Source organism: Mauremys mutica, chromosome 4 (genome assembly GCF_020497125.1).
Source record: "Mauremys mutica isolate MM-2020 ecotype Southern chromosome 4, ASM2049712v1, whole genome shotgun sequence".
Lineage (NCBI taxonomy): Eukaryota > Metazoa > Chordata > Testudines > Geoemydidae > Mauremys > Mauremys mutica.
Window position 1 is genome coordinate 7,136,798 of NC_059075.1, and position 24,415 is coordinate 7,161,212.

Consider the following 24,415-nt stretch of genomic DNA (forward strand, 5'->3'; position numbering starts at 1 on the left):
ATAAACGGTACTCTTATTGTTTAACAGCACAATTAAACACAATTAATTTTTTTTTAATTGCTTCACAGTCCTAAAAAAAACATCTACCATTCATAGCGGAGTGTCCCTGAAGTAGGGGACTCATAAAATGAAAGGAAGCAAAGAAGGGGTTGTTGTGTTGGCAATGTTTTCCTTGATGTGGGAACAAGATAAAGAATAAAAGCAAGATGCATAAGGTGAAAGACTTTAAAACTACAGACAGATGCAATAAAAAACTCAAAAGACTAGAGCTCAACAGCCTTTGTTAAAGGTCAGATGTGTCACCCAGCAAGACTGAGGGTGAGGCATATTAAGATAAAACCCTCAAGCGAGGTGGAGAGGCTGGAAGGAGAAGCATACAGTGGAGTGGTTTTTGAATGTCACTGGCTACTAAGAATGAATAGCTGAAGTTCACTATTTAGTAGGTTTTTAGCTGATTACATTTAGAAAGCTCATTCTCTATCACGTATAGGTAGTCACTTCCATTACAAAGCAGCATATTGCTAGATAAAGATGTCAAGGCTCAGTTACAGACAGTGCTTCTAAGTTTATGCTTTGCATATAGCAATTCTGTTTTACTGTTTAAACATTATGTATTCCCAAAAAGCGATGAAAATCATGAACATCTAACTTTCCTGTGATCATCACAGACTCTCATAGGCTTTTTAGTATATTCCAAGCTGCCAACATTAGGTACATTCAAACCTCCTATAATCCAGCATATGTATTCACTCCTCCCAGCTTTCACTAACCCAGCTGAATTTAATGGAAGTCTCCTGAATGTTTCATTTCATGTAAATACTGCCAGACTAGTCTTGTGACGAATCCAGACTAGACCAGTTCTCCTGCAAGTCATTTTTCAGGCTCAGAACTAGCATTGTTTAGTCCTGGAAGGGAACTGGATAACTAGTCCAGAGTCCAGTTTTACTTCCTTGTTCAAACTGTGGCCCTAGGCTCTATTCACCCACACTATTCAAACCCTGCTCTCAATACAGAATGACTCACTTCCTCCTCAATGCTTCTACGGCTCATCACTTTCGTATGTGAAGGCTTCACAGAGGTGAATTTATTTTCACAACACCCTTGTGCAATGAGGGGGATCCTCACTTGACAGATGAGGAACTGAGGCAAAGAGCGAGATCAAGGTCAAGTGTCTACTAAGTTTGGGTGTCTGATTTGAAATGCCGAAGACCCCGTTTTCCTGAGCACACAGCATTATACATAGCTTTGTATGTTCAAAGCACAGCTCTCGCTGACTTCAGCTGCTGCTTTGAGTGCTCAGCACACCTACAAATCAAGACCCTGGGTTCTCAAGCTGGGCATCCAGAGAATGAGGAACCCACAATTAGTGACCACCTATGAAAAGTTTGGTTTAAGTGACTTGACCAGCATCATGGAGGAATTCTGTGGCAAACGCAGGGACAAAATTCTTCTCCAGGACAGTATCCAACTGCCTTAACCATGAGACCATATTTCTCTTCCCGCAGTCCCCTACCTTTTTCACTCCCCACCTTTCAACTTCTGAAACAGATAAGGCTGGGGTCCTACAGACACCCACCTCTTTCATTACACAACCCTAATTCATCCGCAGTACATTGGTCCCTCCGCTGCATTGAATAAGGCAGGGTCCTGTGGAAAAAAGTACATGATCATGTAATAAAAGACTATCCTAATGCATAAACACAAAAGGGGTAAATTAGGTTGCACAGGCAACCTTAATCTAGCATTTCCTTACTTTACAGTGCTTGAATTGCAATGCTAATGTTTTCAATGTCGTTTTTTGTATGTAATTTATAGGTTAAAAAAAACGATTGGCATCATATTGACACCCACATGCCAACTCTGCCAGTTGGAGTTTCAGATATTTGCTGACAGCAGAGGACTGATGAGACTCAGGAATCGTGGTTTCCATTCCAGGCTCTGGAGGGCAGTGCGTTCTAGTGGTCACCGATCCTTCTGCCTGTTCCACCCCAAGCCTGACTCCTTCTGCCCTTGTCCTCTCCAACCAATCCCAGTCCTAATCCTCCCTCCCGCCTCCTTACTCACTCATAGCTTCTTGTCCCAGACTCCTCATCCAACTCCCCCCTTCAGGGTATGTCCCATTGCAATTAAAAACCAGCGGCTGACCCACGGCAGCTGACTCAGGCTCTCAGCGCTTGGGTTAAGAGACTGTAATTGTGGTGCAGACATCTGGGCTCAGGTTGGAACCCAGGCTCCTGCGAGGGGGGAAGGTCCCAGAGATCAGGTGCAGCATTATCCTGAATGGCTACTCCACAATTAAACAGTCCTTTAGCCCAAGCCCACATCAGCCAATGTGGGCCAGCGGCGGGTCTCTAATTGCAGTACAGACATACTCTCAAAGGCCTTCCTCCACCCCCACAACCTCGGCTCCCAGTCTCAGAACCCCTCCAGAGGTTCCTTATCCCAGTCCCCCAACCAGGCCCCACAGACTCCTGCCCAGCCAGTCCCAGATTCCCCTTAACCACACTCCATCCCAGCACCTCACCTTAGTCTCCTCTCCCTGCACAGCTTTCAGTCCCAGCCTCCTGACCCAGCCAGTCCCTGTTCCCACCCACTTTTGGCCCCAAGGCTTTGTCCCAGCCTCCCTTCCACATTCTTCATCCTAATATAGTTCCTCCATCCCTGGCAAAGGTCTTGCTCTTGTCCCATCTGCATTCGATTCAGGTAGCTTCCACCACTACACTGTCTGGGTGCTAACAGAGGAAGCATTGAGAACTCATGAGAAAGATTCTCCCAGATCTCTGTTTTGGTGTTCGGTGCCAAGAAAAACCCGTGGCACAGAGTCTCAGAACCTGAGTCAATTGACTTGGGCTCACAGGACTTGGGCTGTGGGACTACAAATAGAAGTGTGGATGTTCAGGTTTGGGCTGAGACCCAGGGAGGGCCAGAGAGCCTGAACTCCAGCCCGAACCCGAACATGTACACTACAGTCTGTAGCCCCGCAGCCCGAGCCCCACAAGTGCAAGTCAACTGACCCAGGCTCGGAGACTCAGCACCGTGGGCTGTTTTTTCTTTGCAGTGTGGTGGCCTGCTGCAGCCTGAAGCAGTACATGCAGGGAATCCTGCTCAAACCCTGCAGCATCCTCAGTGCAGATGGAATCCATGGAGAATTCAGCTGCCAAAATCTAGGAAGTGTCTATGGAGCATGTGCAAATTTCAGTTATTCAAAGGCTTATAACGTGGCCAGATTTAAGCATGTTTTCACTGGAACAGGAAAAGGCACATCACTGACAATAAGGCCAACCACCCCCAGCAAAATTTCAAGTCCCTCCTCCAAAGCATGGAATTAACAGAACTCAGCGAAATGGTTGTGCGAAGAATGTGGGATATTTGTATTATTTTTATGAAGATTACATGTACATCTGTTTGATAGTCATCGCATAGTCTGCCATACGGGTGACAAGGAGGTTAATTCTTGCAGGAGTTATTTGCATGACCCAACAAGGGATTACAATGGCTTCAGATAACCAGCCATCTACCAATACTTACAAGACAATGCCTGGATTATTCTCTTTGATGGTCCACCTCCACTCTGAGGCTTTTAGCAACATGGCTGTGCCGCTACAGCTGTGCCACTAAAAGGCGCGCAGTGCAGCTGCTGTTTGTTGGCAGGACAGAGCTCTCCCGCCAACAAAACACTTCCACCCCCCCCGAGCCGCAGCGGCTTTGTTGGCAGGAGAGCGCTCCTGCTGACAGAGTGCTTTTCACACCGGCGCTGTTCGTTGCGCCATTCGGGGTTTGAGGGTTTTTGTTTTTTTTTTAACACCCCTGATCGACAAACATTTTGCTGATGAAGTGCAAATGTAAACAAACCCTCAGGGTCAGACAAGTTTGGCAAGAGGAGGGGGCGCCAGTCTGTGGACACAAAAGAGCCTGCCCGGATTTAAAAAAAAAAAAAAAAAAAGACACACACACACACAGGCAGTGTCTATAGAGAAGCAGATGGAACCCGGGTCTCCAGAAGCAAGGCTGCCTGGGCTGATTTGTGCTTGGAGGGAAATGCTAAGCTTAAGGTAAGTAATGTGTGTATAGTATCAGAGGGGGAGCCGTGTTAGTCTGGATCTGTAAAAGCAGCAAAGAGTCCTGTGGCACCTTATAGACTAACAGACGTTTTGGAGCATGAGCTTTCGTGGGTGAATCCCCACTTCCTCGGATGTGTGTATAGGTGTTTTACTGGTTTAACCTATTTCTCTCCTATGCATAAACAAACATGACTTTGTTTTGAAGGAGCTGTTCTGAGGCACTGTATTTACCTAGTGTATTTTATTCCCAAAAGGGAGTCTCTTGCAGGTGCTGAGAAAACAAGGTTGGAAAACATGGGTGGTGTAGCCCAGAGACAAGGTTTTCATCCTGAGAGCAGTGACGGTGCAGAGCCTGTCACTGGAGAGAGGTCAAGGGTGAAGCTAGCCCTGTAACCTGGACAGGTTGCACAATTTTTTTTTTAAACAATGTATTTTTCTGTACTCCCACTCCCAGAATTGTGTGTAATCTGGTTTGAGTCTTGTTTTCTAATTGCAGTGTAGTACTTTATATTATACTGGTTTGTATTTTACACAGCCTATTAGCACAATTACTAGTGATATTAGAATGTCTAATTTTCCTTGTCCAGCAACCACATAAAACTCATTTAATTTTGTATTCTCTCAAGTATAAATGTGCACCTATTTGCTACAGCTATCAGTAAAACAAAAATGAATAAAATAAGATAATCATCTAGGTCTGAATAAACTAGATGAGGAAATGGATGCATATATACAGTGGAAGTAATAAAGTGTCTACTTTAAGACGCTGCAAGCCAGGAGACCAGGAAGAAGAAAGGATATCACAGTAAACTGCCTCCTGCAATTATAAATAAAAACATTAATAATTTAATAATTATTAAAAAGGACAGATGGCCAGAAGGGCTCCATGTGCACTGCAAAGTGGGAGGACTCAGGGGTGCAGCTGGCATCCAAAGAAACCTAGTTTGAAATATAAAGGGTTTAAGCTCAGATCCGGACTTTTCATTACATTTAATCTTATTCCATGACTTGACATATTTCCATTGCCAAACCCATTATTTTTCAAAGCAATGCACGATGAGAAAACCAGCTTTAGTTATTAACCACTGATTAGGGGCATTTATTTTTTGGAAAGAGTTATGGGGTCCCTGGTGTATGACAGGGCTCCTAAGCACGGTGGTGAACAAACAACAGCAAGGCAAGTTATCCACTTCCAGAGCTTTATGTGCTGATGCCAAACAAGTCAGCATTTTTATTTATTATTATTTTTTTTTTTTTACAGGCCAGGTTACTCCCGAGTCAGTGCTAATTATAGATAAGGCAATGCTCCCCTTTTCTCTCTCTGGTGAACTGTGTGAAGGTGGAGCAGGGTCTCTGATTCATGATCCCTCGCCCAGTGCTGTCAGACACTCATCAATGAGCAATATTTAGGATTAGCAGCAGGCAGCTAAATTTGGCTCTCAGTGGGGGGAACACTCCTTCCTATTTACTTGGCAACAGTAGGGAACAAAGCTGCATGTAACACACAGCGAAGCTGTGTCCAGAGGTGTTCTGTCACTTCACAGCTTTTATTTTATTTTTTAAAGTGGGATCATGGGTTGCTAAAATTGTGCATCTTCTGGCAGCCTGCCAGAAATGAATCAGCAAGTTAGGGCTGTTCATGTTTTTTTGGTGCTGTGGTTTCAAATGTCAGCTCCCAACAGACGTGCTGGGTAGAAGGTCAGGGGTCTGATTAAAGAGTCATTGAGCCACCAATAAGAATGGGAATGAGAGTTTACTTGAAGTACACCCAGTTTTCCAGATAAGTTGATTACACTGAGTATCCAAACAATGCCTTCTATTTCTGGCTTTTTAAGCAATGGGTAAGAGGCTCTTAGCGCATCTGGCAACACTTCAAACATCTACAGAAGCAATCTGAACAACAGTAATTTACCACCATCAGCTCCACTGCAGCTAGACTGGCTGATGTAATAATGTACGTATGGAACTGTCCGAAAAAAATCTAAATGGTTGGCCAGGCCAAAAGGTGACTATATGCAAAGGATATCTTGCTCTGTTCTCTTAACTCCGGCTTTTTCATTCCCCATAACCACCTCCATCAGTGTGTAATTTGTTTCTCTTGCACATTTTAATAGCCTTTAATAAACTGAAGACAATCATATATCGTAAATGATTTTTCTCTTTAGGTGGATGAAAAATGTTATTCCAATGTCATTTGGATCAGATGCTTGGAAGACACTTCCTACCCATTTAGGCTATTCTTTTTCATTTCAAGGATGATCCTTATGAGATTCCACATGCTGAAAAATATCCCTATCTACTACATATAGCAAATACATTGAAACATATTTCTGGCCTTTAGTATGTGGCAGGAGGAGATTCTAGTTCACGACTCTCATGCATTTAGCAAGTCAAACTTCCTGAATTTCTTGGCAATACTTAATTTTAAACAAAAGGAGCTAACTTCCTGCTCAGTGATCCCTCACCTATATTAATTTGGGCAAAATTAAAAAAAAATCTGACATCTGCTTTATCAATATTTAATTTGTTACATAAAAGGTAACAAAAGGTAACAATTGGAGATATACCAATCTCCTAGAACTGGAAGGGACCTTGAAAGGTCATCAAGTCCAGCCCCCTGCCTTCACTAGCAGGACCAATTTTTGCCCCAGATCCCTAAGTGGCCTCCTCAAGGATTGAACTCACAACCCTGGGTTTAGCAGGCCAATGCTCAAACCACTGAGCTATCCCTCCCCCCTGATATTGTCACTGGAGACAAATGATATTGAGGGTGGCATACGGAATGAAAGTTTTGACCCCAATCTCTCATTGTTATTGCATTCACACTGGATTTAACATTCCAGATGATTAAGCTACTGTTAAACTGTGAAACTGAGAAAGAGAAAGCAATTGCTCCAAGTCTCAGATGGACTGTGAATTGCAGCTGGCATTAAAACTTAAGGTCCTGTTAAAGAAAAACTGTCAAGTAGTTTGCCAATTAAAATCTAGTAAATCGTATTCTAGAGATTCTACATTATACTTTTAACTCTCTACCTCACTATCAAAAAATACTTCTATTGGTTTAGGGCTTGACAGAACAAACATACAGCGGTGTCTATGCTTTCTCTCTCTCAGTGTTTGGCTACACTTGCAGATGTGCAGCGCTGGGAGTTAAAGCTGTCTTCGTACAACTGTGTAGGGAAAGCGCTGCAGTGTGGCCACAGACAGCTACCAGCGCTGCAGTGTGGCCACATTTGCAGCGGTGTTGCGAGTGGTGCATTATGGGCAGCTATCCCAGCGTTCAAGTGGCTGCAACGTGCTTTTCAAAAGAGGGGGGTGGGGTGGAGTGTGACAGGGAGCGTGGGGGGGTGAGAGGGGATTTTTGGAGCTGACACTGTGTCAGCTCCCTGCCTTGAAAGTTCCGACCCCTTCCCCCACCCCTCTCTCCTTCACTGAAAGCAAATAGCCCTCTTTGTTTTTTTCCTCACAGACCAGATAAGCAGCTTCTCCGAAACGGACCCCCCGCCCCCTCCCGCCCGCCGTGCTGCTTCTCTCCTCAAGCAAACACTAGCTGTGGACGTTCCAAAGGGATCCCCCTGCCTGTCTCTGCTCGAGCAAACAGTAGCTGTGTTTGTTTTTTAGATAAGCAGCTCCGGAAGTCCCGAGTTCACAACAAAACAAAGAGTGTTATCTGTACTTAAACGCATTGTGGGAAGGTTCCAGAGGTCAGTTACAGCATAGTATGATTAATCACTGTTTACACTGGCACCCCAGCGCAGCGCTGTTCTCTTTATTCCTCTCGTCGAGGTGGAGTACATGCAGCGCTGTATCCAGGGAGATACAGCGCTGTATGTGCCTTGCCAGTGTGGACGGGGAGTAAGTTACAGCGCTGTAAAGCCACCACCAGCGCTGTAACTCTCAATTGTAGCCAAGCCCTCAGTTTCTCTATCTGTAGCCTGGGGGATAATACACAGTTATAAATACCTCTTTGAGGAAGACGAGGATTCAATGATTGTGAAATACTCTGAACGTATAAAGTGCTTATTAATATTGCAACCAGATCTACTCTAAGATGGAAAAATGAAAAATTGACAGGTATTGTGTTTATATATGAATTCATTATTTCTTCTCAACTATGTGAATCACATTTTAATTCTTTGGACTAATTTAACTTGCTCTAATTTTGTCTCATCATACAGGATATACAGACATTCCCACGAATCTGAGATTGTCTATTCCCAGGTTTCCACGAGTGCACTGACAAGAACCCACCCAACACTGAAACAGTTTGAAAGTAGACATTGACTAGATACTCCAAACATCTAATTAACAGAACATAGTTAATGACAGCAACCAAGAGTGCTCATAGGAAACAATCCTTTCCACAGGTTACTGGAACTGGACACACCCTTGGAGCATAAAAATATCATTGGAGTGTATGCCAATTTAAATCTTTACAGGCTCCTGGAATGCCCAGTAGCCACACGTAGCCAGGGGCGGCTCCAGGCCCCAGCACGCCAAGCATGTGCTTGGGGCGGCACGCCGCGGGGGAGCGCTCTGCTGGTCGCCGGGAGGGCGGCAGGCAGGGCTCTGGTGGACCTCCCGCAGGCGTGCGTGCGGAGGGTCCGCTGGTCCTGTGGCTTCGGTGGACGCCTGCGGGAGGTCCACCGGAGCCGCAGGACCGGCGACTGGCAGAGCACCCCCCGCGGCCTGCCGCCGTGCTTGGGGCAGCGAAATATCTAGAGCCACCCTTGCATGTAGCTATAAAACCCATTAAATTATATTACCAGAAGCTTCTTTAAAAAGAACCTGCATATGGAAGCCACCAAAGACCATCCAAAAATCTATGAATCTGCAACTGCAGTCATTGCTACAATTCTATTAATTTATCAAAAAATTGATTTCATATAGCAAAATATTAAAGCCACAATCCCTAGGTTCTCAGTTGCTTTTCTTGGTGGTGGTATTATTGCTCCCTGGTGAGTCAGGTCTGTACATTTCATTTGTTTCTCTGAATTGAATCAAAAATGTATTCTTATGGGACAGACTCTTAGCTCCTAAAATAGCATAATTTCTTCTAAAAATATAGTTATACATTTTTTCAAAATTATTTAGTAATGAAAATTTTTGAGCAGGGATGTAGTTGTCAACAGTCTAAACGCAAAATTCTTAATTTTGTTGTGAAATTTGTGTAGGTTCGTTTCCAGCACAAAGTTTACTTTAAGAAATTAAAAAGTAGTTAATAGGCTAGAAAAGATTGAATGTGATTATATTTCCTAAAGCCAGCATAAGGAACTGCAGTGTTCTTGGAATCAAACACATTAAGACTAAGTCACACACTCTGGGCTCTCTAGCTTATTATTCGACATGTTGACGTGAATAGTAAGGAGCACTTTGCAACATTTTTCTCCAGAGATGGATCTTCCTTTAAAAATTGTGAAACTCATCAGCCCCGTGTTCTTATATGCCATTTCACATACCTGTGTGATTAAACAACTACAGGACTATTGCTTCCTTGCCCTCTGGAGGCCATGGAAACCCAGGAGGCAACAGTCATACTCCCATGGAGTGAGTTGCACATGTTGGTTATGAATAAGCCTTTGGGAATGTCTACACTACAATTAATCACTCACGGCTGGCCCACACTTGCAAGGCTTGAGCTGCGGGGCTGTTTAACTGCAGTGGACTTCCGGGTACGGGCTGGAGCCTGGGCTCTAAGACCCTCCCGCCTCACAGGGTCCTAGAGTCCACGCTGCAGCCCAAGCCCAGAAGGCTACACTGCAGCTGAACAGCCCTGCAACCTGAGCCCTGTGAACCTGAGTCAGCCAGCACAGGCCAGCCAGAGGTGTCTCGACCAACCCTTAGTATTTAGTGTCAGGGGTTTAATTCCATCTGACGGCTCCTTATAGTGGAAAGGGAAAAACAGACTCTTTCCCTAGAGAAAAACTGTATAGGAAATTCCTGCTTATTTACAAATAAATAAAAATTAAAAACCCAAACTCAGAATAGAGAAAATGGTTCTATTTGGTGGGGAAAGGAATGAACTGGATACTTCAAGCTGCAACTGACCCTCTCCCAAAAGATAGGCACAATATTTTTTGAATTCCCCATCTTGCTCTGCTGGTAGAAGGTCATATATTACTATGGGTCCAGACCGACCTAATGGATAAATTTGGTCTGTCAGAGGGTGGAGGAAAGAGAATCCTCCCCTCAGGCTCCTGAGGATCAGCAATCGGAGATTTCTGAGGTTCACAAGAGCTGCATAAACTACACACGCTCAGCACAAGGAGGAGCAGCCATAACAGTGTGGATTGCATCAGACCTGCAATGTTACTTCAGCGCTGTATGTTTGTATTTAAAATATACTATTCCGCAAGACTAAATTGGGCTTGTTGCTTGGGTACATGTTTTAATCCACAACCGTACCTCCTTCCTACGCTATTACTGTCACAGCACTTATCCTCTACCTAAGGCAAAACAAACCTCCCAAGCCTAGGATTTAATACCACTAGTGACACCCAAAGATCAGTAACTGCTTACTGTGAAATAAGTCTCTCTACATCTGACCAAATATGTTATCTTGACACCAGTTCTGATTTTGCTAAAGAAAGCCTCTAACCCCATCTTCTTTAATATACTGTTGATGTCCCAATGATACAGTTACAGGTCTCAAGCATCCTTGTACCTGGTCCCCACAACTTTTGCATATGGCTGCACTTGTGTTCTGAATAACTGAAAATATCTGCTATAACTTTCTACATTTAATTCTACTGCAAATAATAGTGCCTATGCAATTAAACAAATTAATTTACATAATGCAAAAAAGTATTTTTCTTTTCTAGTTGTTGAAATACAGCTATAAAAAAAATACTTTTTTTTTTTTAAAGACAGAAGTCAGTCATTTTGAGAGGAATGAAAAAGATACTCACTTTACAGGAGCCCTGGCATAGACCTGTAGCCAATCAGGAATCTCTGCAGTGTGGTATGGATTTGCAGGCACTAGAAGGGTCTGGCTTCTCTCAGCTTGCTGTGGCTGATAAGTCACTGGTGGAGGCTGATCATAACGAGGAACGCTGTATAAAGAACAGAGATAGACATCTAAAATGTATCAATTCAATAATCTCCAAAAGCAGCAAATTAAATATACTAGTATAATTAAAATGTTAATTTTGACCAAAATGTTAAAATCTTAATAAAAACTACTGATCAATCCAGCCACTTACAACAATAGGAGTCATGTATGCAGACTGATGGCATCACAGCATAGAGGTAGGTTGCATTTAATTTTAAATGTTCCAGTACTTAATTTTAAATACTCTTTAGTGGGAGTAAGGAGACTTTCTGCAGTCATTTTTAATAATTGTGCCATGGTCTTTATTTTATTCTAAACACAAATGTAAACACTGCTGTATTTATCACATTGTACAAACTCGTATCGGACCATTTCACCTGTTACCCCATTGCATTTTTACTAACATGGTCTGACCAAAAATTAAAAACCAATTTTAACAGATAAAATAGGCAAGTGATCAACCCAAAATTCACTGGATTTAGAACAAATGTGTTCTAGTTACATTTGGTACAAGCTATTCCACAATGTTATCTATTGTTCCATATTGAGATTTTTCCTTCTCACATGAAGAAACAATAAGAAAAATAGTACAGCAGGGACAAGTGTGTTGGAGTATACTAACAAAAAGTTATCAACATTTATATTGTGTGTAGATGAAACAGGGACTTTTATTTTAGAGCAGAACTAGCCCATGTTTAAAATGGCAACGTGCCTCTTCATCAGGATTATTATTACAGGTTTTTTGTGAGGACAGCCTGCTGGAAGGTAAGATTTAACAGCTTCCTTTCGACCTGTAACATTTTTCTCCTCCTGAAGTATTCTGTCAATCTTAACGAACATTGTTCTCGATTTGTTGGTAGCAATATTCTGTGCTCTGAACTTACATTAAAATGAACACAGCTCAGGAAACAGAAGCCCTAAGGTTATCTCCCTTTACAATTAAAGCAACTTGCACAGAAACCAGTAAAGTTCCATGTATAAAAATAATATATAACGGATCAGTGATGTGCTAAAACAGAAAAGCTCGATTTTCCCATGCTAAATTCGATCAGAATATAGTCTGCAACAAAATTAACATCGATAACCTACCTGGGAGCACAGGGATGTTTGTACTGAGCTCTTTTATTGATGTGATCTACATAATACACCCCAAATTCTGCTGACTCAACTCTTTCCCATCCAGGAGGCAGCCCCTCACGCTCAAGTGGATGGCTCCAATGAGTTGTATTAGTGTTATGATCAATGTAGTATTTCCTTCCTCTAATAGTCCAGTCCACTGACCAGCCAGGAAGAAGAGGTAAATCTTCAGAACTGTGATTTGTTAAATTTCCTAGTGATGTAGCAGGAACCCTGCCAATGCCTGAAAAAAACAGAAGAGAATTCATCCAAGCTGACAACAATGCTTGAAATTGGTTGACTGACTTAAAAAAAAAAAGTCGTAATTACTTTCCTCAGGAAAGCAGTAAAAGATGGTCATGTTCTGAATGAATTATAACTCAAGAATAAGGCTGCAGCAGATTTACAAGTCTGTATTCACACATTGTTTTTCTCTACATATTTCAAATTAGAACTTGTCAAATGAATCACTAATTATTGGGTAATTAGAACATTATATGTATGGACTGACCAACAACAACAAGAAGAGCAATAATCCTTCTGTAAGTCAGGTCTCACTTCCTGAAAAAAAATAAAAAATAAAGTAGTGTTTTGTTTCCATAACATAACATAACCTGAACTTTTGCCACCAGGTACTCTTGATTTTACCCACAATGCACTGGACGAATGTCACAGCAGTTTTATCTGTATTTACTAAAAGTATGTTTAGAGCTCAATGCCCAGCTGACTTGCCTCCAAGAAACTCAGTTAAGACTTATTGGCTCCGTTTACCTTAGAAAAGTAGGTAATGTATTTAATAGGGATGATGCTGCAATCGTATTACTAACATGTTGAATTCCTGTGCAGGGCTGGCAGACATGGGATTTTAAATGCCTGAGCATATTTAAGCTACAATTTATGTTAGTAATACATTACAGTTACATCCACCCTACATACCTACTAAACACAGCTACAGTATTTTTCTAGTGTAAATGGGACCTTCAAAACCCATTCAGCAGCAGACAAGCCTTCCTAATTTACCTACACAGGCAGTCACAGAAACAGAAGGGAGGGAAGAGATGTAGAAGTTAAAATAAGACAATGGAACAATGATCATTATACCATATGCTTACATAACCACAAAAGATAATTCAATACAATTTAAAAATCATTACTTTTAAAATATACAAATATTACACTTACATGCATTATAGACATTAGTGCACCGAGTACTAATAAACACAATAAAAATGTCATTTCAATTTTTTTATCTTTTCCTTCTCGTTATGTATTGTGGAACTTTAGGGAGGACTCCATGTCAGTCAAAGTACAGTTGAAATGAGAAAACCTCCAGCAGAGATAAAAACATGGTTGAAAATGTAAAACACATGGTGACCTAACCAAAACGTTCACAGATCACTAGGTTTCATTCCTTAGACGCTTGATACCCAGTATAATGTTGGCACAATTTAAACTCTTCTTCATATATCCTTGAAATATAAATTTATTTTCCTGAACTGCAGTTACAATTACATTCCCAGTTAGATACTCCTCTAGCTGCAGAGAAATCCCTAATTTGATACAGTAAAAGCTTGGAAAGCTCTATAAAGTGGCATTTCTGATCTTCATTGAAATGCTGGTTTATAGTCAGGTTGGTGGGGGGAAAGCAGGGGGTTGGGGCGTGGGCTCTGGGTGGGCGTTTAGGTGCAGGAGGGGGTGAGGAGTGCTGGATCTGGAGGCCACTCACCTCGGCCGGCTCCCCGCAAGAGGCGACCTGTCCCCGGCTCTGGTTGTTCCTACGTGGAGGCATGGCAGACAGCTCTGCGTGCTGCTCCCCCACCTCCGCCCCAGTGCCTGGGAACTGCGGCCAATGGGAGCTGCGGGGGTGGCACCTGTGGGCCCAGGCAGCATGCAGAGCCGCCTGCTGCGCCTCCACCTAGGAGCAGCTGGAGCCCGGGACATGTCACCGCTTGTGGGGAGTTGCCAGAGGTGAGCGACCGCCTGGATCCAGCATGCCGTACCCCCTTCCGGGCATCCTAGCCTGATGCCCTGAGCCCCCTCCCGCACACAAACTCCCTCCCAGAGCCCACGCTCCACACCCTCTCCTGGACCCCAACCCCCAGCCCCACACCCTCTTACTTAACCAGCATTTTTTTTTTTTTAAACTTACTGGCACCCTTGCTTCCCCCAACATGCCCGTTAAAACAACTTTTACTGTACTTTCAAATGCCATAATAAAATACATTTTACTTGATTCCAGCATTCCCAACTAGCTGATAAATGTCCTATTAATGCTGTATTTTCTCACTGAACCATATAGAGGAGTTTAGATTTCTTCCTCTCTCAGCAGTTAAACAACTGATTCTACCACAGTACTAACGTCTCCACAGAGGTTGGAATAAATACTTCCTCAGCTCTGGCTCTTCAGAAATAAAAATGCGTGCGAGTGTATGAGAGAGAGAGAGATGGAACTAGCGGTATCATCCAAAGAATACCATGAAAAGAAAACGATCTACGCTAGCTCATACTGAAGCCAGACGAAACTTCACCATTACTCCTTCTCTGCCTAACCATCTGTTATAAACAGATATCACACACGCAGCTTCTCCTTTGTACTCATCCTTCCACTTCTGCTATCAGGGGAAATTATGAACATGCTTTCCTTCTGACTGTTCACTCACAGATCAACACTGGCACGTAAAGGACATTCTTTTCGATCTTTTGCTTACCAGTTTAGGTCTAGTACAGCACAAGTACTGGAGTAACACCTCGCCCGCACTTTCAGTCTGTGATATTAGCCATCAGCAATAAGGTAACTGGAAATTATTCAAAGTGAAGAAACACGGGAAACGAGGGACTGAAGTTCTCTCTTCCCTGTCAGCCCCACTGAGCACTGGTCCTGAAAACATTTCTATTTGTCAACAACAATATTTCTAACTCTGGCAGGTTACGAAATAGTTGACCTTGGAGTACCTCCCTGTATTAAGATATGTTTGCTATTTCCGTAAGTTAGCATGCGTACCAATGCTGTGGTTCCCTCTCACAGGTCCTGATCCTGAGAAGGAATCTGCAACCTGGACCGTATTTCCCTGTGGAGGCTCATTGAAGGCAGGGAGGAGAAAGGCGTTCCAGTTTCTACTTCTAAGAGGAAATACAATTTTCCAATTAAGCTACTTGAAAAGATACTGGACTTCAGATAAACAAGTCCAGTATTTTCTCCAATTAACTGGACTGTGATGATTGTGACTCTTCTTGGATGTGTAAACAAGAACTACTTATGGTGCCAGCACTAGCATGGGATTCAAATACTCTCAGACAACACTAGAAGAAAGAACCTCAACATAGGTATAAACGTTAACTTTCCTTTCAGTTTACATTTAAAACTAGCACATGCTCAAGTGTTTTGTTGTGTTTTTTACTCCCACTTCAATTACAGCATAATTTAGCAGCCAATATATACTCCTGTGGACAGAGGTTAATGCTTAATAAAGCTTCAAAGCTGGAAATACAAGGTTTCAGATAGTACATAGAATGGGTTTTAGCTCTAACAGTTAGGACATTATTTAAACCACGATATTCATCCCAGTATAATAGCCCACGTGGACATGCAAAGGTCTAGTCTATACTTAAAAATTAGATTGACCAAGCTATGTTGCTAGGGAAAAACGTTGTGCCCTGTGCACCATAGTTAGGCTGACTTAATCCCTGCAGTGTAGATGCCACCTCTTGAGAGATAGATTAACCCCTTTAGCTGATGTAGGAAGGGTCTACACTGCGGCGCTACAGCGCTGTAGCAGCTGAAGTATAGACAAGGCCTTATTTAAGTACATTTGTTGCCACAAAAAAACCAGACAAGAACTAAGAGGGGAAAGGGAAAATTGTAATCAGACCCTTGTGAATCACCAAGACGAGAAAGTAATTGCTACACTTCATTGGAAAGGCAAGACTTAACGCTATAGAAACTAGGAAAACGAGAAGTTATAGCCACAGATCTTAAAATAGTCACTATTGCCTCAGACAACGCAATCCTATTTTGGCACTGTTTCTGGACTTAACATAGCAAGTACCAAACCAGTGTAATTTTTTGATCCCTGGATAAACTTTTTTTTTTTTTTTAATATACATACACATATCTATATATAACTGAAGCAATCAATAGTTATGAAACAGAAGGCTCGATTTCCAGGTAACAAAGGGGCTAGAAGTACATAGAAAGCTGTAAAAGGTCACATCGTTTCACGTATACTTTTTCCTTAAGTCATAAAAACACCATCAGTATTTTCTTGAGGTTGTTGAAAGTTGTAAGAATTCAGATTCTATTTGTGAAGCACTGCTTCTCCTGCCCTTTGAATCATTGTAGCATTCAAGTATAATTAGCTTGATTTAGACATTTGTTTGTATAATTGGAGTTATTGACTATCAGAATAAACCATACACACTGCTTTTGCTTATAACGTTCTATGAAGGAAGTACTCAGCAGATGCTTCCTTGAAATGAGAACATACAACAGGAATATTTCCTACTGTAGCTCAGAACAACAACAGGAGAGGAAAAAACTACTGTTTTTTTAGACTCCTGTAAGCATCAATAGTAAGAGTGGGCACCACTTCAAAGGCTAGATTACCATTTAATCTTTTTCACAATTGCTGGTCAAAGAAGGGAGGGGCATTTCAAGTATTAACAAGGAAAATACTGTGTTATAACAGGATATTTTACTAGACTGCAAGACAACCTGAAACACAGTAAGCAGAAAGTTACACCTGACAGAAATATGCCTGGTACATTACAGTTATGTAAGGTTGCAAGAACCCTGCCTTGAGGAGCTTTGTAAGAATACTTACTAATTCTACTTCTACAACACCTGAGGGCCCGCAATGTGTATTAGTGCCCATTTTAAGGCACTATACAAACATACCACAAAGGCCATGGCTCAGAGCATTCAGAACTAAATTCAGATAATATAAAGGATGTATTCTGACAATGACTGGTTGAGGAACAAGTTAATTTTAAGTCTGAGAGTTCTTTCAGTAGAAGTGTGGGGGCAGATATTTAAAACATGATGGAACTTTGGCGTGCCTGTTAGTGGGTGGCATGGTCCCAGTCTAACTCCTCCACTGTAACTTTTCTTTTAAAACCTGCCCTCTACTATCCTGGCTAAAACATCTTTTTTCTCCTGGTACTTTCTTGGGTTAGATCTCTGCCACTGTATTACTTGCTAGACAGGCTTTGCGTTTCCTGCTCAGAGACGGAACAGCTTTCTGAAAAATGGCTTCTGTTAGCATTGTCTCAGTCCTTTCCAAGTTATAATTCTTTTACTTTCTGCTTAAAGGTGGGTTCTCTCATATGAAAGTGGCTTTCTTAATGAGAGTTACCAAATCTCAGGAGTGGTCACAACTGTATTCTCATTTACTGGACTGCAATCCCTGCCCGGACTGCATCACTTAAACCCTGTAGTCTGGAACCTGTCTTTTCTCATTTGCCATTTCTGTTTCTCTCGGACTCCGATGTTTTCTTTTTGCTTTAACTACTGGTCTTAAGGAATCTCAATGCTGCCTTGTTATTTTTGGCTTGGCTTTTCCTCTGTGCCGTAACATGCTGCCTTCAGTTCAATCCTCTGAACTAACTGGCAACTAGCTTCTGAGTTTTTACATAGTGTTGCAAAGCAGAGGAATCCTGTTGAATCTAGTCTGCTCTCCTTAGGGATGCAACTGTGTATTATCTCACTAGTCTGCTAAAAGAAAATGTAAATGGATATAGACCATTTTTATTATCCATATTTTACAATACTTCATGTAGTTCCAGGTTTTAAGCCAGGCTCTACATTAAGTCTCTTTTTGAAAACCTTCAGCAGCACAATGCTTCAACACTAGGATCCAAGCATCAGTTTTTAGCATTGTGTTTTACCATATATCATGGAATCCAGAGACAATGCAAAGGAGCTCCTTTGGATCACAATATCAATTCTTATAGAAATGGACCTGCAATGCAATGATCCCTTTCAATTCAAAATCAAGCCTTTGTTTGTGCATACACAACAGAGATAACAAAACAGATGTATTGCACAAATGATTTTGTAGTCCAATCAAAGGCATCTTTCTGTGGAAATACCTTGCTTGGAAAAAACGGGTCACTGGAATCTATTCTGAGTGGAGGTCTCAGTTCTGCCATAGATCTTCACTTTGGCCAATCAATTGGCCTGATGGAATTGTGTTGGAAGAGAGCAGAAGACCTCAGAGTGGCTAGAAAGAAGGAGTGTGTGTGTGTGTGTGTGTGTGTGTGTGTGTAAGGGATTGAGCAGGAAACCTCAGCGTGCTATTATTCATCTGATGCAGAGCCGGAAAGATGGAGCAGTTTTAGATCCCACTGTCCTTGACCAACATGAAAAGGTTGAAAGACAAATACAGCCTATTGAATAAGACCCTCAGACTTGCTTGTGTTTTGTTCTAATATCTTGAGTACCCGCATCCCAAAGCTGGTCTAGAAACCTGATGTGAGGTAATCTCTCCCCCCTGAAATCTCAGGATGGGGAACAGGACAGGGAGACAAAGAACTGTTTAGTTTTGGGGCGGAGGCAGTAGGTTTTTCAACTACCAAACCAACTATCACCATTAATTAGATTTGCAGCCCTTAGATACTCAAATACCATCCTCTTCCCACCCATCCCAAAGTTGCTGACTTTACTCCCACCATGTACCTTGCACAAGAGCACAGGTGGAACATTCCCCACCACACCCAGACAAAAAAGGAATTTAAAGTCTGGAACAAGATCAACAAGAACAAGCTGTGAAAACTGTGTTGCTATAAAATTATTGTAAAATCAGCGCAGTGGTTGAAAACGATAAGAATAATGTAGAAGTCAAACATTTCCCCAGTTTCTTTTTCTCCAAACACCACCAGGCTTGTTAAAACAGCTTTTTGTTATTGGTTCCCAAATAAACCTTCCACTTGACCATTAACCTCACTGCTTGTTTCTTTTCCTTTTTCCCACGTTATATGAACCATGAATCCTTGTTTACAATTATGAAGAGTCATGATTTGACATGAGCAACATCTTTTGCTTTCATTATCATTCAGTGTGTAATGTTAATCATTTTCATCTTCTGACATACCTGAATGGCTGAAAATACACCTCTGAAAGTACCCCGTACAAGTGACTTCGAAGTTCACTGATTTTCATGTACATGTCAGTCAGTTTTATGGCTTATCTACAATTACAAACGACTCAAGAGATATGGTTAGAACCCAGCTTGAATCTGAAGCACAGACAGAGCTTTAACCATGGACCAATCAAAGGCTTTAACGCAGGAATGGAGAAGGGGAGGAAAGATAACCTCTCAATTGTACCGATGTTTCAGACATCAGAGAGGCAGCTAAAGATAAAAAAATTAGGAGAGGGAAGGGTCTGAGGTAGAGAGGTAGATTTTGGGAAACACCACCATTAAGGTGTCAATCAAAAACAAAGTTACTGAGAGCAAGAAAAGGCAGGGACTGAGAAGAGAACCTGAACATCAGATAGGAGGGAAACAAGGAACTCTGGGGGATGAAAGGTTATGGTAAAAAGCACCATTAAAGAAGATACCAACCCCAACTGTTTAGCTTAAAAATAACAAATATGATTTTTAGAGTTTTTTTTTTTACAGGAATTGTGGAATTCTTTGTATTTGCCTTGTGGTTTGAACCTTTAGGGTTCACTTGAGTCATGTTTTCAAGCCTCTCTCTGGAATCATGAGGGTTAGAATCTTCAGGTAATCAATTAACTCTAGGAGCTGAAGCTTTAAGAAAAACACCAATATTGTGAGATCACCAAAAAGAAACACATGAGAATTGGCAACACTAAGATTCTGAAGGAGTGGTAGGAGAATCAGGAAAGCAGAATCATGGAAGCCAAAAGAAGCGAGGAAATGAATTAAGAGCAGAGACTAACCGTTACTGAAGACCTAAAACACCTCATGAAGGAAAAGGACAAAAGAAAGCACTTGTAAATTGAGCTAGAAAGTAGTCATTTCAATAAGGCTTGAAAAAAAATCCATTTGCCCAGTGCAAATGGGAGTTATTCCTAGGCTAGTGCCATCAACTTCTGCAGAACCTAACCGTCCATTTTAAAAACTGCCTGTTTTGAACCCTAAATTACTATTGAAAAGATAGACTTCCAAACACGAATGGTGCATAAACTGATGCATCACTGTCTTCCTGAGTCGGCCAAGACAGACGAGTGCTGACAGTCCTGTTTGGGTGAGAGAAGGGGAGCCTGGTGGGATGAGATGGTTCTAGATGAGGGGTAGCCCAACACTGACTGACTGACCTGGTGTGTGTTGTGTGTGGGGGCAGCATTAACTGGAGAAGCAAAGTTCAGCCAGCAAGAGACTGGGTCTTCAGGCATAAGCAGATGGAGATAACCGAACTACAACAGCAGCAGAGAGGAGCTCTGCTTGAGGCACATGCATGTTTCAGTCGGATGATGGGTAGGTTTAATCCTTCAACTAGTAGGCATTAAGTAGTTTTTTCCAAGCCCAGGTCATTGTGACTTTGATTAAGACAGTTTTGATTAAGTAGAGAGGTTGGAAGCTAGATTAGAGGGGGATAAAGAAAGGGACTGAGGTGAGGACATGAAGTCAGCAAGTAAAAAGCATGCTTCAAAATTCTGGAGACAAAGGGAAGACAAGAGATAGGACAGCAGACCGTACTGGATAAAGAAAAAGTTTTTTTTAAAGATGGGGGAGTGAAACAGAGGAAAGGAAGCAGTTAAAGAAAGGGGAGGGGGGAATCCGAGGGAGCCAAGGATGATAAAGGAAGGGACAAGGGAATAGGTTAAAGGATTAAAGACAGTTGCTGACTCAGTCAAATAAGAATGAAGAAAGGTAGAACTGGGGTGAATTGAGGTGGAAGATAGATGAGGAAGTTTTAGTAAAAAAATCTTGTCAAATATTTTGTTTTTGAAAAGATAACCACAAGGCTGTCAAGAGATTAAAAAATTAATCACGATTAATTGCATGATTAAAAAATTATTTAAATATTTTTGGATGTTTTCTACATTTTCAAATACATTGATTTCAATTATAACGGCATACAAAGTGTACAGTGCTCACTTTATATTTATTTTTGATTATAAGCACTGTAAAAAACAAAAGAAACAGTATTTTTCAATCACCTAAGTACTGTAGTGCAATCTCTATCATGAAAGTTAAACTTACAAATGTAGAATTATGGACAAAAAACTCCATTCAAAAATAAAAGAATGTAAAATTTTAGAGTCTGCAAGTCCACTCAGTCCTACTTCTTGTTCAGCCAATCGCTCAGACAAACAAATTTGTTTACATTTGCAGGAGATAATGTTGCCCACTTCTTGTTCTCACTTTCAGGTGACATTATAAACAGGTGTTCGCATGGCACGGTTGTAGCTGGCATCACAAGATATTTACGTGCCAGATGCGCTAAAGATTTATATGTCCCTTCAGGCTTCAACCACCATCCCAGGGGACATATGTCCATGCTGATGATGGGTTCTGCTCCCTAACAATCCAAAGCCATGGAGACTGATACATGTTTATTTTCATCATCTGAGCCAGATGCCACAAGCAAAAAGGTTGATTTTCTTTTTTGGTGGTTCGAGTTCTGTGGTTTCCACATCAGAGTGTTGCTCTTTTAAGACTTCTGAAAACATGCTGCACACCTCATCCCTCTCAGATTTTGGAAGGCACTTCAGATTCTTAAACCTTGGGTAGAGTGCTGTAGCTATCCATAGAAATCTCAATATTGGTATCTTCTTTGCGTTTTGTCAAATCTGCAGTGAAAGTGTTCTTAAAATGAACAACATGTACTGGGTCATCGTCCAAGACTGCTATAACATGAAATATATAGTGGAATGAGGGTAAAACAGAGCAGGAGACATACAATTCTCCCCCAGGGAGTTCAGTCACACATTTAAGTAACTCATTTTTTTAATAAGCATCAGCAGCATGGAAACATGTCCTCTGGAATGGTGGCCAAAGCCTGAAGGGGCATACGAATGTTTAGCATATCTGGGACATAAATAATGTGCAATGCCGGCTACAAAAGTGCCATGCAAATGCCTGTTCTCACTTTCAGGTGACATTGTAAATAAGAAGAGTGCAGCATTAGCTCCTGTAAATGTAAACAAACTTGATTGGCTCAACAAAAAGTAGGACTGAGTGGACTTGAAGGGTCTGAAGTTTTACATTGTTTTATTTTTGAGTGCAGTTATATAACAAAAAATCTACATTTGCAAATTTCACTTTCACAATAAAGAGATTGCACTACAGTACTTATATGAGGTGAATTGAAAAATACTATTTCTTCAGTTTATCATTTTTACAGTGCAAACATCTATAAACAAAAATAATATACGCTTTGATTTCAATTACAACACAGTATACAATATATATGTAAATGTAGAAAAACATCCAAAATATTTAATAAATTTCAATTGGTATTCTATTGTTCAACAGTGCAATTAAAACAGCGAGTAATAACGATTAATTTTTTGAGTTAATCACGTGAGTTAATTGCGATTAATCAACAGCCCTAACAACTACAACCTAGGCTGAGAAAAACACAAAGGAAGAGGAAGCTGGGAGGGAATTGAAGAAAAAAATTGGGTTCATATTCTCACTGGCAATGAAACACATCAAATAAATAGTTTAAAATTGCATGCTGGGGGTGGGGCGGGGAGAGACAGTGCTTTTGTGCAAAGGAACAGAATGTCCTTTTTTTGCCTCTCCCCTCACACTAAGAGCAGCAGATTTAATCCCTGATTCTACTACTGCCACAGGAGACCTGTAGAATTGACAAGTCACTTTTATTAATGCTCAGTCAAGCTAGGAGCAAAAAAGATATGGGAATGACTGACAATAGAGAACCAAATTTAGAAGCTCCCTTCTGTTTTCCAGCAACCAGAGAGGTGAAAAGGTCAGAGAGAGGAAAGTCCTCTGTCAGCAGTTGTTTGTGTAGGTCTCAAATAGCTACAGGGGAGAGAACATTTAAACAAACAGAAAAATGTGACTGTAAAAATCACAAGAAGTTGGCAGGGTGACCCAGAGACAGAACCAACAACTACCTTTAACTTGGCTTGGAAGTTAACTAGATTTCAACCGACAGTGTCCCTTTTAATCACATAAAAAGAAATCCAGATTTCTATTTCCAGTGTATCAAAGACTTCTGCTCTTCCACCACGCATCAATAATGTTTTCCAAAACTGTTCAGACCAACCTATATTAGCACTTAAACCATTTTCAATATTGCTTTGGGGAAACGGTTTCAGCCGTGGTTCACCATTTCCTAAGATAGGGTTTTTAAAAACTGATGGTTGTAATCTAATAGGAACATATGACTTATATGGATGACACTTGTTCAAACATATCAGATGTATTATTTAGCATTTAGCAAATAAAACCAAAATGAAACTGCATAAAACTCCTCACAGTAAAGCTTTATTATTTACTGATTTTAAACAGTATTACTATTATTACTCTTTGGAACTCAGTTTTCCCCCTAACAATTCACTAAATAAGAAGTTTTCTGTAACAAAAACATTTCTCTGTCAAGCTAAAAATTCCATACATGAGGTCAGTAACCTTAAAGTCTTGACATTCTTGATAACAGAGTTGTTTTCTTAGAGACAGCAGATTTACTATTTTGCTTATAGTGTACACGTAAAGACGAACTGAAGGTATTTCACACTGAAACACTTAAGTTCATGTTTAAAGTTTAAAATAGTTTCTTTAAAATATTCTTTGTATAAGATGTTTTATATTTATCAAATGTTAGAAGATAAGTATACAAGTTCTCTCTTTTTAAGGTCACTTTTCTATGACCAATAGAGTGGTTCCACAGATGCTGTACAAGTTTCACAGATTCTCAGTAGCTTTCCATTGTAAGGAGAAGATTCATAACAAAACACCGCACAAAAATTATTCAGGAGTGCCATAGCACAGAGAGCAGAGAAATCTAGAATTACGGTGCTGGAATGCCATCAAGGTTTTGATTAGGCAAAGCACTCTATCCTCTTTATTGTGGTATCTGACTTCAGATTGTTTATAAACAAAACTACAACCCACAATTTATGGCCATCCCTTATTCTATACATACTTAATTCATGCAGCAAAAGTCTACTGCAAGTTGGCAAAAGCAAGCCAACTAATGGCTACAATGTTACCACAGGGCTGTATTTTAAGAGTGCAGATATGATTCA

General features: G+C 41.2%; 1 protein-coding gene across 1 annotated transcript in view; it reads right to left on the reverse strand.

Annotated features, from left to right (window-relative positions):
- The window catches only part of SAV1 (salvador family WW domain containing protein 1), a 35,772-nt gene that overhangs the window by 4,349 nt on the left and 7,008 nt on the right, over positions 1-24,415 (reverse strand). Inside the window, exons 3-4 of the mRNA XM_045017037.1 lie at positions 12,202-12,472; positions 10,970-11,113 (exon numbers count right to left, since the gene is read on the reverse strand). Of these exons, the coding sequence (XP_044872972.1) occupies positions 10,970-11,113; positions 12,202-12,472 (415 nt within the window). The remainder of the gene's footprint in view (positions 1-10,969; positions 11,114-12,201; positions 12,473-24,415) is intronic.